Source organism: Phacochoerus africanus, chromosome 3 (assembly GCF_016906955.1).
Source record: "Phacochoerus africanus isolate WHEZ1 chromosome 3, ROS_Pafr_v1, whole genome shotgun sequence".
In the NCBI taxonomy this organism is placed as follows: Eukaryota; Metazoa; Chordata; class Mammalia; order Artiodactyla; family Suidae; genus Phacochoerus; species Phacochoerus africanus.
This window is the reverse complement of record NC_062546.1, coordinates 173,819,168-173,835,247: the sequence shown is the minus strand read 5'-3', so window position 1 is coordinate 173,835,247 and position 16,080 is coordinate 173,819,168. Positions and strand designations below refer to the sequence as shown.

At 37.5% G+C, this 16,080-nt stretch overlaps 1 protein-coding gene across 1 annotated transcript in view; it reads right to left on the bottom strand.

Moving 5' to 3' along the window:
* PARD3B (par-3 family cell polarity regulator beta) overlaps positions 1 to 16,080 on the bottom strand; it is a 1,037,082-nt gene that overhangs the window by 616,722 nt on the left and 404,280 nt on the right. The window contains exon 3 of the mRNA XM_047773303.1: positions 11,138 to 11,309. Within this exon, the coding sequence (XP_047629259.1) occupies positions 11,138 to 11,309 (172 nt within the window). The remainder of the gene's footprint in view (positions 1 to 11,137; positions 11,310 to 16,080) is intronic.

Sequence of the window (16,080 nt, the reverse complement as noted above, 5' to 3'; positions counted from 1 at the left end):
GCTGTGAGCTGTGGTGAAAGTTGCAGATGTGGCTTGGATCTGGTGTTGCTGTGGCTGTGGTGTAGGCCGGTGGCTACAGCTCTGATTAGACCCCTAGCCTGGGAATCTCCATATGCCGCAGGTGCAGCCCTCAAAAGACAAAAAGACCAAAAAAAAAAAAAAAGGAAAAAAGAAAAATAGACCATTAAGAAGGTAGTTGAGGAAAGACTTTTAAAGAAAATATTTTGGGGGCTATGCCTGTGGCATGTGGAAGTTTCCAGGCCAGAGATTGAACCCCTGCACCACAGGAGCAACCTGGGGGCTGCTGCAGTAACAACACCAGCTACTTAACTTGCTGTGCACCAAGGGGTGCCAAGAAAATTAATTTTTGAGCAAGATTTTAAAAAGGTCTGAAAAGGAGCAATAACAAAACTCATTCTCTAAACGTCTCTAAATTTTCCAAAATGGAAAATGTTACTTCCCATCACAGCCCGGTGTAGAGGAATTCATGTTCAGGACAATCATATTTAGACAATTTGAGCATTCTCCAGGAGAATTTTGAGTGAGAAGAATGGAGGGCCTAAACAGAGAACTTAAGCTTTCTGTATCACATACACAAATTAGGCTGAGGTATAGCCTACAGATTTGCAAAAGAAAAGACTACCATTTGGGTCCAATCAATAATTTATCTGGTAATCAGTGACAAAGAAAGAGTGGGTCACTGAACTCTACTTCCTGACTAGAGCACATCTAGTTCTCCTGAACAGGGCATTCCATCAACTCACCAGGGCAGTTGGTCTCCAACTTCACTACAATGTCTTTAGGGAGAAGGATAGATAGATGAATTGATACATACTCATCAATCAGCCCATTAGATCCTTGGAGACATCACTTGGGCAGCACAGGGCATTGTTGGTTGGTAGTCAAAGACTAGGGATCCTAGTTATTTCTGGTCACCTATGAGGTACAACCAACACTGCCCAAAATAGAGTCATTGAAAACTGTAGAAACACAGACTACAAAATTGATGTTTCATTATTTCCATGAACCTCACTATCAACCAAAGATGCAAATAAAAGACAATTAACCAAGCTACAAGGAGATGTCACACATGATTCATGGTGCAAACAGAAGCTTTTGTGTACGTCTACATATACTTATGTGGTAAAATCTGTTTTCAACTGTAAGGTTTTGTAATTGCATGCTCTGTATTATTATAGCAACAGTTGTAAATTATAAAAATGGAAACCTAACGAAGTTAAGAGACTCACTCAGTAATTTGTCTTAAGACCACTAGATAGTAAGCTGCTTGAGAATGAGTTCATGACTTGTGTTCTTTTATATGCCTCTGGAAGCCTAGCATAATACTTTTCATCTATTGCAATAAATAATGATTGATTAACTGAAGTCAGTGACAGGCACACCACCATCTTCTGGAGCACTGACATTAAATAGACGGATTCCCTTCCTTATATTCTTAAGCACAATCATCTAAACAGAGCAGATGTCAGTTGTGCAAATGCTGAACTCTCTGCCATAATGGCAGTTATGTGTAACACCAAACGAAAGTCATGAGGTCAAAGAACATTATTCCTGAACTGTGACTAAAATAAGTTTGCCTCATGCTTCCAGATCTCTGGGGCACAAAGTCTATTTGTTTTAAAAACACCAGGAGAGTTTAATTGATCATCACAATTATGCAGAACCAGATGACACAAAGCCATTCAGCTTGCAGTTGTTATCCATGCCATTTTTCAGAACAAAGAGTGCAAAAGGATATGGAAACACCATTCTTATCAACAGCTTCAAGAAATATGACATTGAAGTAATGGCTTTTTTAGTCAATATTATCTTAAAACACCAAAGACAAGTACTATGGTTTTAAATAGGTTGTGGTAAGGCAAGAGCCTACTCTCATTTATTTTCCTTGATCATGTCATATCCCATACACATGCATTAAGTAATCATAGTTAAGTCTTCCACATAAACAAAAAAGAAAATGAGCAAGATGCACCATATAATTTCCTATAATTTTACACACAGAAGAGAAAAATAAAATAAAATAAAGCCCCAAATTTCTTCCATCTGTAAAGAAGTTTGAGGAATTTAGCAGAGTCTTATAATCTTAAAAATCAGAATTTTTCTGGTATTTTTAGAGGATTACATATATATATATATATATATATATATATATATAGCCATCAAGATTTTCTCATTAGACCTACAAACAGAATGAGTACCATTTTGTGAATATTATATGATGGATGGATTTTTTTTCAATGATAAATTGAGAGGATGTGGTGGTTGATATCTGAGAGGTTGTCTTATTTTATCTGGTAAACATTTTTAAAAAGGGTAAACACAAGAGAACTTTTCTTAAGGCAATTGTTAAGCAAAGGCTGTCGCCTTTCCTTATCACTTTGGGACGCAAGAATGAACAGATCAAGCTATTTCAGTATTTCTTACATTCACTGGGCCAAATCAAGATCTCAGTAAAATTTCAAAATGGGTATCGAGCAAGGAAATAACCAAATGTGTGTATATTGGGGTATAATTCATCATATGGCTTTATCAGATAAAGCAAATGAGAAAATCCTGCGCCAGTCATAAAAGCGTGTCCAACTCTGAGTGACTTGTCCTTAAGATGGATCTTCTGTAAATAATTAAATTAGTGGATTTTTTCCCCCTTGCCCATCTGGGCAGAAAGAGAAAAAAAAAAATCCTATGTGCGTGCATGCGTAAACATACGGGCACACACCCAGAGAAAAAGTCCCAAAGGCTGAACCTTCTATTTAAATTGTTAGTGCAAAAGAGGCTTTACCATATTTTGCACTGTTGGCAAGATTCTTTTGAATTTCACATTGCAAGAGAAACTCAGCATGGTTATTATAAATAATTTGTTTGTGATTAGAAATTTAGGAGAAATTCATTTTATGGCTGCAAAGATTTATATTTATAAAAATTTGAGTCATAAGTTAGGAAAATTTTAATACAGATAAGTCATAAGAAAGTATTCTGTAATAGACCCAACTAGGCTCTAAAAAGCAGAATGAGGGCCTTGGTCACTCTGCTTGACTGTCTCTTAGTACTTGAATAGAAGGGGGTTGGGGAGTGGTTATAAGAAAGGAAGCTGGGAGTTGTAGTGGTGGGTGGGGAAGGGAGGAAGGAAAGATTATGGGTGTGTGTGTTGGGGGGGGGCATGGAGAGGAAAGAGGAAGAGGACAATGGTTTCTTTTAGTAAAAGGACAAATCAAAAATCCTTTTATCAGTGGTCCAGGGAACTACAAGGAGGTGACTATGACAGTTTAGCTGAAAATATTTTCACTGGTTAGGAACTAGGCCTTTGCAAACAGAGCTTCACTGTGCTCACTATTAAAAGCAATCTGCAAAAGAGGCTTGAAAACCCTGGGGCCCAATATCAAGTGAGCAGTAGGAAGGTAACCTTTCATTCCCTTTGTTTATGAGAGGATCTGCAGATTCTGTCTCAGTGTAGGTCCCGCTTGAGCAAGAGGCCAAAGGGGAGATAGTGAACTCAGTGGGTTGTTTTTTTTTTTTTTCTCTGAGGTCATATAATCAACTTAGAAAATATAGCTGGAGATGAATTAGAATAAAAGCTTGATTTTTATAATATTATCTTACACTTAGGGGTAAATAGCTAAATGTAAACCCCCTCTAATATTTTTTATTAGAGTATAGCCAATTTAGTACCAATTTAGGTACAAAATTTAGCCATTAAACAGAGTATACAAATTAAAGAAAATAGACAAGAGGAGGACTGAGCAGGTGTAAAAAAAGAATCGATTTAGGATTAAAATACAAAGATAAACTGGATAGTAAACAGAAAAATGAAAATAGTCCTATTAGGGTGATACTAATTACAGAGTTCCCGTCGTGGCTCAGTGGTTAACGAATCCAACTAGGAACCATGAGGTTGCGGGTTCGATCCCTGGCCTTACTCAGTGGGTTAAGGATCTGGCGTTGACATGAGCTGTGGTGTAGGTCGCAGATGCGGCTCAGATCCCGCGTTGCTGTGGCTCTGGTGAAGGCCAGCAGCTACAGCTCCGATTAGACCCCTGGCCTGGGAATCTCCATATGCCACAAGTGCAGCCCTAGAAAATAATAATAATAAAAAAATTATTTTCCCTTGCTTAACATTCTATAATTTAATAAATAATATCCCTTTAAAAGACATTTACAAGAATATAGGAAAGTTTCAAGCAAAATTCATCATGCTATTTTCTTTTTTTTTACAGACTATTATGAACTGAATGCTTGTCTATGAAGTAGTTTTACATTGACCATTCATCTGCAGTTATTCAGGAGGCAAGGCCCAGGATATGAAAACTTCATATTTCAACTGTGATTCACATTTTTACTTCATTAACACAAACAGAAATTACTTGTATTTAGTAATGACCTTTAAATATTTGCTAGGCATTGCTTGTTTTTAGATATTAATTTTAGTCTCTCCCTTAACCAAGTGCCTCAAACCCTTTTCCAGAGTATTACAAATTTTTAAAAATACTCAATGTCTAATCTGACTTTCCCTGTACTACCCCCACCCCTTACCCATCAATTTTCACCTACTCTGAAAACAAACTAAAATAAAACCCAAAACAACAATAGCAAAAGAAAGAACCGTTGTTCTAGAACCAGAAAGGGGCTAGAATGCTTCGACCTCTTTAGTCCTGATATAGCTACCATCATCCCAGAAAAGCATGTGCACCCTTTGATGATCACGTGGCCATGACTGATTGATGAGAGCCTGGCAAGGTTACCATAGCTAATTACAACATCATTCATCTAAGCCTACATGGGAAAAATACCAAGCTCCCGGGGAAGAAAAAAGAAAAGAAAGGAAAGCTACTCGATCGCTGTTAACTTTTGAATAGTCAGGCCCAAGAGGAAAAAAACAGGATGAATGAAACTCAATGACCAAATTTTGACTTATGGAGTCACCCAAGAAAATGACCTCAGTTCCCTGGTCAGTTCAACTTGGGGTTTCACCGCCCACTGCAGAGAGCTTCCAGTAACAAGGAACCCTCGCCGGCCTGGGTACTTTGTAGTCAGAATTCAAAGGCTCCGGCAGAACCATGGCCCGGCTCTGAGCTTTCGTTCTGCTATGTGTGTGGTGTAAGTGTGTTTGTCTAGGATCAGATGCCAATACTTAAACTCACATTATGGGCACAGCAGCTACTTACACACTGCAGCCTAATTAAAGGGATAAACTTCCCCCTTCTTTATTTTTTCCTGAAGATCAGTGCCATAAAGGGATTTGGTTTCTTTAAAAATTCAGACAAACGATCCCATATGTTTCCCTTATGCAGTAAATTAGGCAAAATCAGATAGAAAATGGTCACAACTTCCAACATTAATCTACAGTTAGACCGTATTATCTAGGAACTACTGAAAATAAAGAGAAGAGAACTCACTGTTTTGAAAATAATTCTATTACAACAGACATACAATCATAATTTTCATTTCAGTTTTGAAGAAACACAAACACACATGGAAACAATAAAGCATCTGAGGCACCTTTTGGCTTTCAAGTCTCAAAAACAGGAATCACTTTCAAATAGCAAGTATCTCATCTTCAAAGTTTGACAAGAGGAGAATAAATTCAATACCATTTCAACTTCAAACTTTAATCAAAGTGCTTTATATCTGGGTAATACAGATCACAAGAGTGGCAACAATGAAATTTAAAATACCTTTTATCCTGATACACTGTTTAAATTGCATTGCTAAAATAACTGTAACTTGAGATCTTTTCTCACGGAAGCTGAAGCCAAAATAGCAAATTTCAGTCAAGAATATGGAGAAAAATTACCAAAAGCTCCAAAATAAAACTACTCATTAATTGGGGCCCTGGGATGGAAATTGACAGGGATGTGAAATCATATTCAAATTCAGCTTGGGATGAACGACATTCTCCAGGGAAAATCAGACCCCATTAGAGCGAGAAAGGCCCATTTTAGAGATGAGAAAATTGTGGCTGAGGGGGATATGCAAGTGTGTACACAAGGAGAAGTGACCCATCTCAATTCAGAATAGTCACTTTTATGAATGCCTGATGTTTTCTGATTTAGTTTCTGTTTGGGAAAAAATGTGAGAGATATTGACTAAATGACTTGTCTGGAAATGGCTAGATCAAATACTGCAGAGTCTGAGACCAGCTCCACATTAGTGTTTCTCAAGGGACAAGGGTTGGGCCGACCTTGGATGGAGGCCTTTTGAGGGCTTTTGGGGAGAAGCAGGGGGTCAGGTGCCTCTGTTCAGAAAGGCAGCATTAAGGATTAGTCGGGGGAAGGCTGAAGGACTCTTATTATTCCAAACTTCAAAGTAAGCATCCTCACTATTTTGTTTTATTTACAGAAGGTCCTACACGCAGATAGTTGAAATGTCAAAAAGCACAACAGTATCTACAATATAGAAAAAAATTACCCAGGTATCCCAAATACTAGCATATTTGTTTTGGTGCCATTTTCCCCCAAACATAGATACATCCATGCAAGCACATGTGGGCACCCACACAGGGGAGGAAGAAACAGGAACATATTCATTTCTAACACTTACAGAGGAGTTAAAATAAATGTCCCCCATCTTACTTTTCTGGTCTTTCTTCACTTAGTAGCTTTTCATTTACAACTATTCATGGTGTCTATTTATCAATTGACACTCTTTCAGTACCAAAAGGAAAAAAAGTTGATATTTTATCCCACAGAGTATTAAAAGACAGAGATAATTGAAACCTACAATTAATTCAAAAAAAAATGTCATGTAGCTGAAAGTCAGGAGATGCATGTTCAAATTCTACTCCTTTAACCAACTAGGTATTTGACATGACAGCACATATTGAGTCTCCCTTAAGCTTTCCTTTGGTCATTTGTAAAATAATGTTAATTGTCTAGGAAATTGCTAATATGAAATACTATAGAACTGTCTACTAACAGACCAGCATTTCACAAAAGTTGTTCTAAGAGGTGTCGAGGATTCTTCCCAGTGAAGGTAGGTTTCTTTGCTGTAGGATTTCTAAATGGTATTAGGATTCTTTAGAGCCTACTCAATACTCTTCTGCATCCCTCTCTTCCCTTCTGGCATAACCAATGCTGGGCACATAAAGAGTGAATATGAATGAGTTACAATAGCATCTAGAACTTAAGTGCTCAATATATGTTATTAATTAACTAGACTCAAATATTTCTTGAAATTGTGAAATATGTTAAGAAGTACCATTGGGTTCCACCAAGACGACCTGGAAAATTCTGAACTAGGTGATTTTTAAAGTCTAGATGAACTCTGTGAATATGATTCTTTGCTATTCTACCCGGTGTTTGTTCCACTGTATCTCTTTTTTAAAAAACAGACTCTTATATTAGCGATCTCTAGTCTACGCAGTAAAGTGCACTAGCCAACTTCAAAAACAAAATCTTGAAGTGTTACAATGATTTGCTAGTTAGGCCTGAGTCAGGACTTAGTCATTTAGCATTACTTTAGAAAATCTATTACAAAATAAATGGTAGAAGATAATCTAGATGAATGAAGTTGCAATTATGTGGTTACCCACTTGATTTAAAGCTCATTTTATAAATTAAAAGCATATACACTATTAGCTTCTAGGATGCAAATGGATGAACCCCATTTAGTCCATAGAGAATGCCTTCATCTTCATATCCTTTTGTTGTTGAAGAATTAAGAAGTATGTTTATGGTACACTTACTGTATGGTCTTGAAGATTTGGGCAAGGCTTCAAAAACAAGGTCATATTTGAGCTTGGACTTAAAAGATCCACACAATTTCACCAAACAGAAAAAGAGGCAAAAAGGAGAGTCAGGTGCAGGGAATGGTACCTAAACAACAACAACAACAGAGATTTGAAAGAAAGTAGCAAATTTAGGGAATGGCAATTATCTTGTGGTAGCTGCAAGTTAAGGTGACTGTGGAAGAGAAGCTACTAATAAAAGTGGGCAGAAAAGAAGTGGACAGATCCTGAAGAGCGCTTGAAATAGAAACTTCTGCAAAAGATAAAGGAAAAAAAAGGTGGGGCTAACCTCTGTCTGCATGTATCGGGGGAAGACTGTCAATTTCTAACAACATTTCATTGATGCTAATCTTGTGTTGGAAAGAGATATAAGAATTATACTGAATGTTGAGTGTATTTTTATTCCAATATCAGTAAAATATACATTTTTTGGTGATTAACAAGACCTAAATGCAAGAATATCTTGATTCCTAGTATTTGTTAAATTGGTGCCCTAAGTAAAGTAAGCATGTGAAGTTATAATGGTTCAATTCCTCATCTTCTTGAATGGATCTCCAGGGTGAGAAAAGCAGGGAGAATCAGCCTTGCTTCTGCTATGCCACCTTGGGCAAATGAGACTCATGAGCAGGAGAACTAGTTCCAATGGCGGCCTCTGAGAGCTGTCAGGGAGGAAGGGCTGGGTCCTGGGGTTTGGCATTGGCACCCTGCAATGATAGACCGCTGGAACACACATGCTATTCCTCCTCTGACTACTCCCTGCCACTCTTCATCTAAACAGTGTCTTGGGGTAGGCAGGGCAGAATAACCAGGTCACATCTCAGAAGAGCCATGAGCATTGCATCTGTTGCCAAGCACATCCCTCCTTCCTTGCAGGCACAAACCACATGACCGCACCCTGCCCTGAGGGCAACGGAAGGAAAAAGGAATGAACAGGTAACAGAGCTGATGGTTTTACTTTCCTCTTTTAATTTCTCTATTTGAGAAAGCCGAAAAATATTTTTTTTTGTCTTTGCTTTTAAAGTTCTAATGCAAAGTACTCAGTCTGCTAGAATTCAGATGAGAGATAATTTCTTCATCATTCATCCCTGCCCAGATTCCTCCAGCTAATTCTGAGGAACCATCTGCAGCAGCCTGCTAACTCATTTGGACACAGTTCTCCCGGCAGTGGGAAGCCATTGGAAGTTGTGGAGCAGGGGAGATACATAATCAGATTTGTGATGTAGGAAGGCACCTCTGGGGAAAGCAGGCACTGTAAAGAAAGAGGTCAGTTTGAGGCCTCTGAAGTAGCCTCATCAATGAGGAAGCTCTGGCCTGCTGCAGCGGTTGTCAACATGAAGGCTGAAGAAAGTGTGGATGGTGAAAAGAAAAAGGAGGAACTAGAAATGATGCCACACTTTAGAGCAAATGGCAGGAAGGCAACACTGACCACCTAATTTAAGTGAAGGTTGGCCTATCTCATCGTGTCATCTATGGGACTAGGGGAAATGGGATTTGAAGCCAAAAAGCATTTTCGGAACTTGGTATATACTCATGAAGCGAATCTCAGGAAAATTATATCAATGTATTCTTTTACAAATAGCATATGAAAGACAGCATAGCAAGATTCTTTCCGACACTGACTGGAGCCAGCAAGGGTCCAAATCCTGACTTTGCCACCTAATAGCCTCGGACTTTCAAGGAGTTACTTAACTGCCCCGTGCCTATAACCCCAACTCTTAAAATGAGGGGAATAATATAATCCAACTCAGTGTTAGGAGGCTTCAATGAGTTGTTATGAGTAAAGGATTTAGAATACTCTGTGTACTGCCTTGAGCTCCATGCCTGGCATGTGGTCACCAAAGAATAAATATCGTTTTACATCTGTGCCTGATATCCAATCAGTAGTGATGCAGAAAGTCCACTTTCAAAGAAGGGAAACCTCAGCTTACTTTTCTTCCTACCTTGAAGGTTATGTTGCTCAGATCGTTCGAGAAAAGAAGCTGAAAAAGTTAAAAGAGAAACAAACTTTTTTTCTTCCCCCTGAGAAAGCTTGTAAGACAAAGGTGAAAAAACAGAAGTTTCAGGCAGAGGGGTGCTCTGAGGTTCAGCCTTTCGAAGACCACAGTGCTTGCTTATAAATAGAATATTAAAGCAAGCAAGAGCAATTTTCTCCCCTCATCTTCCCTTATTGCCTAATTTTCCTCCCATGCCATTTGCATAATGGATAAAAAGGCATCCATTATGCAAATGAATGACAGGGCTGTGAGGTTGCTGAAGCCACAAACCTCGCTCCAGATGAAAGAAGCTGCCACAAAGCCCTCCAATGCCTGAGTTCCAGTAGAAGTGCTCCACTAGCCTGGTTTCCAAAAGATAGAGGCAAATTATGAAGAAGATAGGTCCTTAATTTCCACTTGGTTTATTTTAAAAGGGGCACTATTGATGCTTTCCAGAAAAATTGTACAAAATATGGATATTTAGTATTGTGGTATATAAAATAAACTTTTACAACCTATTTTGTTTCAAATGGCAAAAATTATATATGATTTTTACAATTTTTAAGTATATGCTTTGCTTAAAAAAAAATGATTCCCTTTACAAAATGGAAAAAAAATTCTATCCTGAGAATTTACCTATAACCAACATGTAGAATTGTCTTAAAATGTATGCCTACATTCAACAGGGATAAAAAATAATTTTAAGTACCAAACTATGGGGGATTTTCACAACTTTACTCTCTTAAATGGAACTAAAATTGACTTCAAAAGATATCGCCAATAAATGGCATTATTTATCTAGGAAAAAAATAACAAAATTTCACTGAAACTTTAGAAGAATGTTTATTTTTCGCTTTCTACCAACGCCTTTCAAAACAAATAGTACCCCGACAAAAGGAATTCTTAACAAAATCACTGGATGAGTAGTTCTTGTTGGAACAAATCAGTAGAATGGAATCAAGAAACTACCTTCAAGATGTTTTCCCTAAACTCTGAGATACATAGTTTGTGGAGAAGAAAAAGGTGGCTCAAACATAACGTGTGTGACCTTTTATTACTAGTTTGGATTCCTTGATAACCCTTAGCTTTTTCCAAGTGGCTTTTTTCAGGGACTTTTTTAAAGGAGTCCTCATAGGCTATAGATGAACCTCACTCATCTTTTATAGCTCAGCTCTTCCCCTATATTACCTCAAGCATATGCGATTCAGATTCACCACCAATTCAAGAAAAATTGCATCCATTGCCTGAGATCAACAGCTGCAAAGAACTATGTAAAAAAATAATTTAGAAAAAGACAAACCAGTTTTTTTTTTTTTTAAGATGAACCCTAACATGATAAGTCATAACAAAGAAGTGACTTATAGCCAGCAAGAATGATGTGTTTCAACCAGGTAAAAAGCAGACCACTAAAAAATACACCTACCTAATTTCAGAGCAGAAGGGGTTACTTCAATTTCCCCACCAACTGGTTTAAACGTAGCGAGCTGGGCAGCCACTTCTGTCTCAAAAGCATCTGGGCTCTGCCGGCCTGCAGGGTTTCCACTGGGGCTCTCAATCTTGTGGAGTGGTTCTTGTTCGTCAAACACAGCAATCAGCTACAAACAAATCCAACAACACTAATTACTTTGTAGGACACGCATATCACATGGACACTGTCTAGCTGATCGCCATCTTTATTTGCTTTTGTAAAAAAATTACCTCTTAAAACTGAAAACCTTAACGTGACTGTATCAGAACTCTTAGTTCAATAGTTTTGTCTAAAAGCAATAGGGCCAGGAAATAATTAATGGTTTGTTTATATATTCCTGAAATAGAGATCCAATTTTGTTGAACTCTCCTGAAGGAATGAAATGGCTGCCTCTTTCCCTCACCGCCTTTTCTAAGAGGCTTAAAAGGACATGAGTAGTTCTTCCTCTTATAAGTGTTACCAAGAATAAAGAAACTCTATTATATAGAATAAAGATACTAAAGATACTCTAAAAAATAAAAATAAAAGTAGAAACAATAAAACAAGTTATCAGAAGAAAGATCAGATATACCTAAAATTTATAATATTAAACTGCAATTTGGTTTAGTTACATTAAATAATCAAAAGTACTAAATTAGATCACACGCACACAAAAAGTATGACTAAGAATGAAAGTCGAATATGCAGAAGTTGAACAACAGGATAGAACATTCTGGTTTCAGAAAGCTAAAGACAGGATAAAATTCCTAACTCTGTCTGTCCTATAAGACACAATCAGAACAAGTAGACACAAACACACACATGTATATTTATTTACAGGCCATCTGTGTTTATCGTGGTCACATAGACAGCCCATTTTTATACACGCCTGTAATTTTGTTCTTTTCCTCCGTAACCAATGCCGTGTTGACTGGTTTCAGTCTAATGAAATTAACCATCAGAACTCTTAATTATCTGCATCTTCATCTTAGCTTAATTTCATACAAGAGAACTACGCTTCTTGTTAACATCCAACTTTTAATTGTCCATTTCCAAGTAATGTTTCTTAAAATAGAGGCAACATATAATAAAATAATCAAGTAATTGTGCAAACACTGCTGTATAAATGGTAAAAGCAGCCCTGCTGAAAATGCATTTTTGGCCAGTAGACAGCAGTACGATAGGAACTTGAAATGCCCCTCATCAGCTGACGGGGGACAAAGTCCTAACGTGAGTGTGGTATGCAGCTCAGGGATGCTACTGTCAACCCAGTGAAGTGCCATGTGTGCACATCTGGAAAACTGCTAGTAAATCTTTAGATCTTCTCATTCATTAAATAAAACAAACCTACTTATCATTCAAACATTTATTCAGGAAAGGCACTCAAAGCCTCATTCATAGGGGAACCTTGTTGGTAATAGTATTAATAACACCAGTGCAGGGGTAACCAATCAAAACATTACAAATTCCAAGTTCAGTCCTTCAAAAGAAATGAATACAATTAGGGATATGCAAATTGGCTATTCAAAAATAATTTTCATAATTGACTACTCATTTCCAGTATGGAGACTTCTTTAATTGGAAAATCCAACAATCCTTTCACCACAGGAAAGAAATGCTATTCCCAAGGCATTATTTTTAATTCTTGAAATTGAGCACATACATTTTCTATTTTTAATTGGTAGCACTGATGAACCGATTTGAGATAAGATTTAAATGGATTAATAATGAAAGATTATTCTAGTATAAAAATAATCAGGAGAGCTATATCTTTCTAATCATCTGGCCAAAATGAAGAGTTTAACACTTTGAATCCTGAAAAGGAAAATAAAATCAATTTTTAAATGTGGTAGAAGTGTTATTTTCATCGCTATTTCTGTGACATAATTATAATTTCAATTTTGCACACTGAGGAATTCTAACACATATTTGTATCATTTATTTTAATAACACTAATCGGCTAGGCAAAGTGGCTTATACTGGTACTACAAACAGTTTGGTGTTGTTTTCCATCTCGCTACATCCTTAAGTCTTAGTGCATCCTATGTGCCTGAAATATTGGGGAAAAGGGAAAAAGAATACCCATCAGAAGTATAATACAAAATATTAAAATTTATAAATCATAAATAAGTCATTATCTATGGGTCTTATGTAATCTCTCCTTAAGATACTTCACTGTTTTCCATACTATTATTATATCCATGCAAGGTCACACAGTATACAGTAATAAGGTTACACCTTTTTATCTAATAGGACAACAGGATAGTTTAGAGACTTCTTTGCCCCAAATGACAGATTAAATAGTAATTTGCAATAGAATGTGGTCCAATCCAGGGATTCAGACCACATGGGAACCATGTTCCAAAAAGAAAATTGGAAAAAAAAAGCGGGGCGGGAGGCTACATTGTGGAGTATTTGCAGTTTGTCCAGGAGGATGTTATGCCCTAAACAATGTAGACTCTTCTCTTTGGAGATGCAGGCAAATACAGGATGTTCTTGAAAATGACAGTGAGACCGGGAGGCTCCCCAAATCTCATCATCTCTTAGATTAATTAATTACTTAGTCTGTCCTCCAATCCCATGATTGACAGGAATTATCTCCGAGGAGCCTACTCTGGAGGTCTGGATGAATGGAGGGAATCCAGTCTCTACTCCTGGAAAGAAGAGGTGGTTCCTGAAGCTGTGGTGCCCAGACACCACGGGCACCACAGGTGCTGGCTGTTAAGAGATGGTACATCCAGTCCTCATCTCAGCATCTACACTTACACCTGCTTTAACACTGATAATTTATTTCAACCGAACATTGTAGCCCTTTGTTAGCTAGATTACTTGATTCATCAGAACACCTACATTACTGAATAACAGAGTTCCTGGCAGACAGTGTACCAGAAATATGTTAATTAACACAAACCACTGTTCCAGTCCCTCAACAGAAGGCCAAATCATTTCCAAATTGTCCAGTATATGAAAATGGCCTCCCTCCATCTTTAAACCCAGTTCAAAATTACCTTTCTCACAGAGATGAGTAGGATATTAAAATTTTTTTTCTTTGTTTTTGGAAAAAAATATGTTAAGGTTCCATTTAGTCTAAACTTTTGTGGCATGTGGAAGAATTTCCATTGCCGCCTTAGGGACTGCAGTAACCTAAACTTTATGCAAAATGCAAATAGGCAATATTTGATCTGGATGTCTTTCTCTCTCCTGCCCTATCCATCTTCTGGTTCCCCTTCTGTTCTCCTTCTGTAATGCCAGGATTCTCATGTCACCCAGTACAGCCCTGACATTTCCCTAAGACCACATGATTCAAAATGATCTGTTCAAACAGACTTTATTCCAATCAAAACTCCCATCTCCATAGATTTCTGTCAGTATTTAGGCATCTAATCCCCAGATATACACAGGAAGAGCAATCTATAAATATGCCAGTCACTTTCTCATCAAAAAGGCAAAACAAGCTTCTCAGGACTCACCCCTACAGATACCACTCCATTTCTCACCTTCCATCTAAAGGAAAATTCAAAAGCTGTCCACAGAACAGTTTCAAAAAAAAAAAAAAAATCTCTCTCCTCCCATTCTTTCCTGAGGCCACTCCAGCCAGACGCTCACCCCTCTCCTCCACGGAAACTGCTCTTATCAAGATCAAAAATAATCTCCACATTACTAAATTCAAAGTCACATCTCTGGGTTGATTTTAGGACTCAGTTGATCTTTGCTTCCTCCTTAAATGACTTTCTTCACTCGGCTTCCAGACACCACATGCTCTCAGTTTTATCCGCAATTCCTTGGCCTCTCCATTAAGTTTCCTTTTACTTATTCCTCCTCATCTCTAAAAACGTTCAAGAGAATGCCTCTAAATTTGTATAATGATTGTATTTGTCTCATGGCAAAGATCTAAATATAGGCTGAATTCCACACTTAAATCACCAACTCAGAGCTTCTTCCTGAACTCCTGGCTCATATGGTCAATTGCCTAACCTAATATGTCACATGCTAAAAAACGGATTTTCCAAAAAGCTCTTTACATAATCTTTTTACATCCCCAATTAATGGCAATCCATCTTTCCAGTTGCTCAGGCTAAAAGACAGTAACCCTTGATCCTACATCCCTTTTCTTTCTCCTTGTCTCTCATACACCTCACATGCATCCAATTTATCAATAAATGTCAAAATATAACTAGAGTTTGACCATTTCCCACCACCTCCGCTGTCACCTCTTTGGACCCTACTACCATAGCCTCTCCCAGGAATTACTGCAATGGCTTCCTGACTGAGCGCCTTCTTAACACCTATGCTCCTTTTCAATCCACTTTCAGCATGGTGGCCAGTGTGATCTTGCTCAAGCAATTCTCTATCTTTATTCAAATGCTTTTACTGGATACACTATCTAAGTTACAATGCCCCTACCTCACACACTCCCTTCCTTTATTTTTGTTTACAGCATTTGTCACCTCTCAATGCTATATTCTATCTTATTTGTATTATTTATTGTCTGTCTCCATGTACAGCTCCCTAGTAAACTAAATTATAAGCTCCAGGAAGACAATGATTTGCTATTGTTGTTTACTGTATTCCATTGAATGGAACAGTGAATGAGACATAGTAGGCACCCAACATATATTTGTTGGAATAAAACAAGTGAAATGAGGCAAAACATACACTAAAACCTAAACTAGTAGTGAAAGATAACTAGATTTTTTTTCATATGTTTTTGGAACATTAAAATTATATTTTTAAGTGAATGAGTATAAACGACCAACATAAACCCATAAGATGCTCAGTATGTCATCATCATTATTATTGTTGCTTTGGTTTTGTTTTTATGGGGGAGAAAGTCCTCACTTTATAGTCAATACTGGGGGAAATTGCTTCTGCTCTTAAAATGGAGATTATGTGTCTTCTTTCCTCTTCAGGCTCATTTT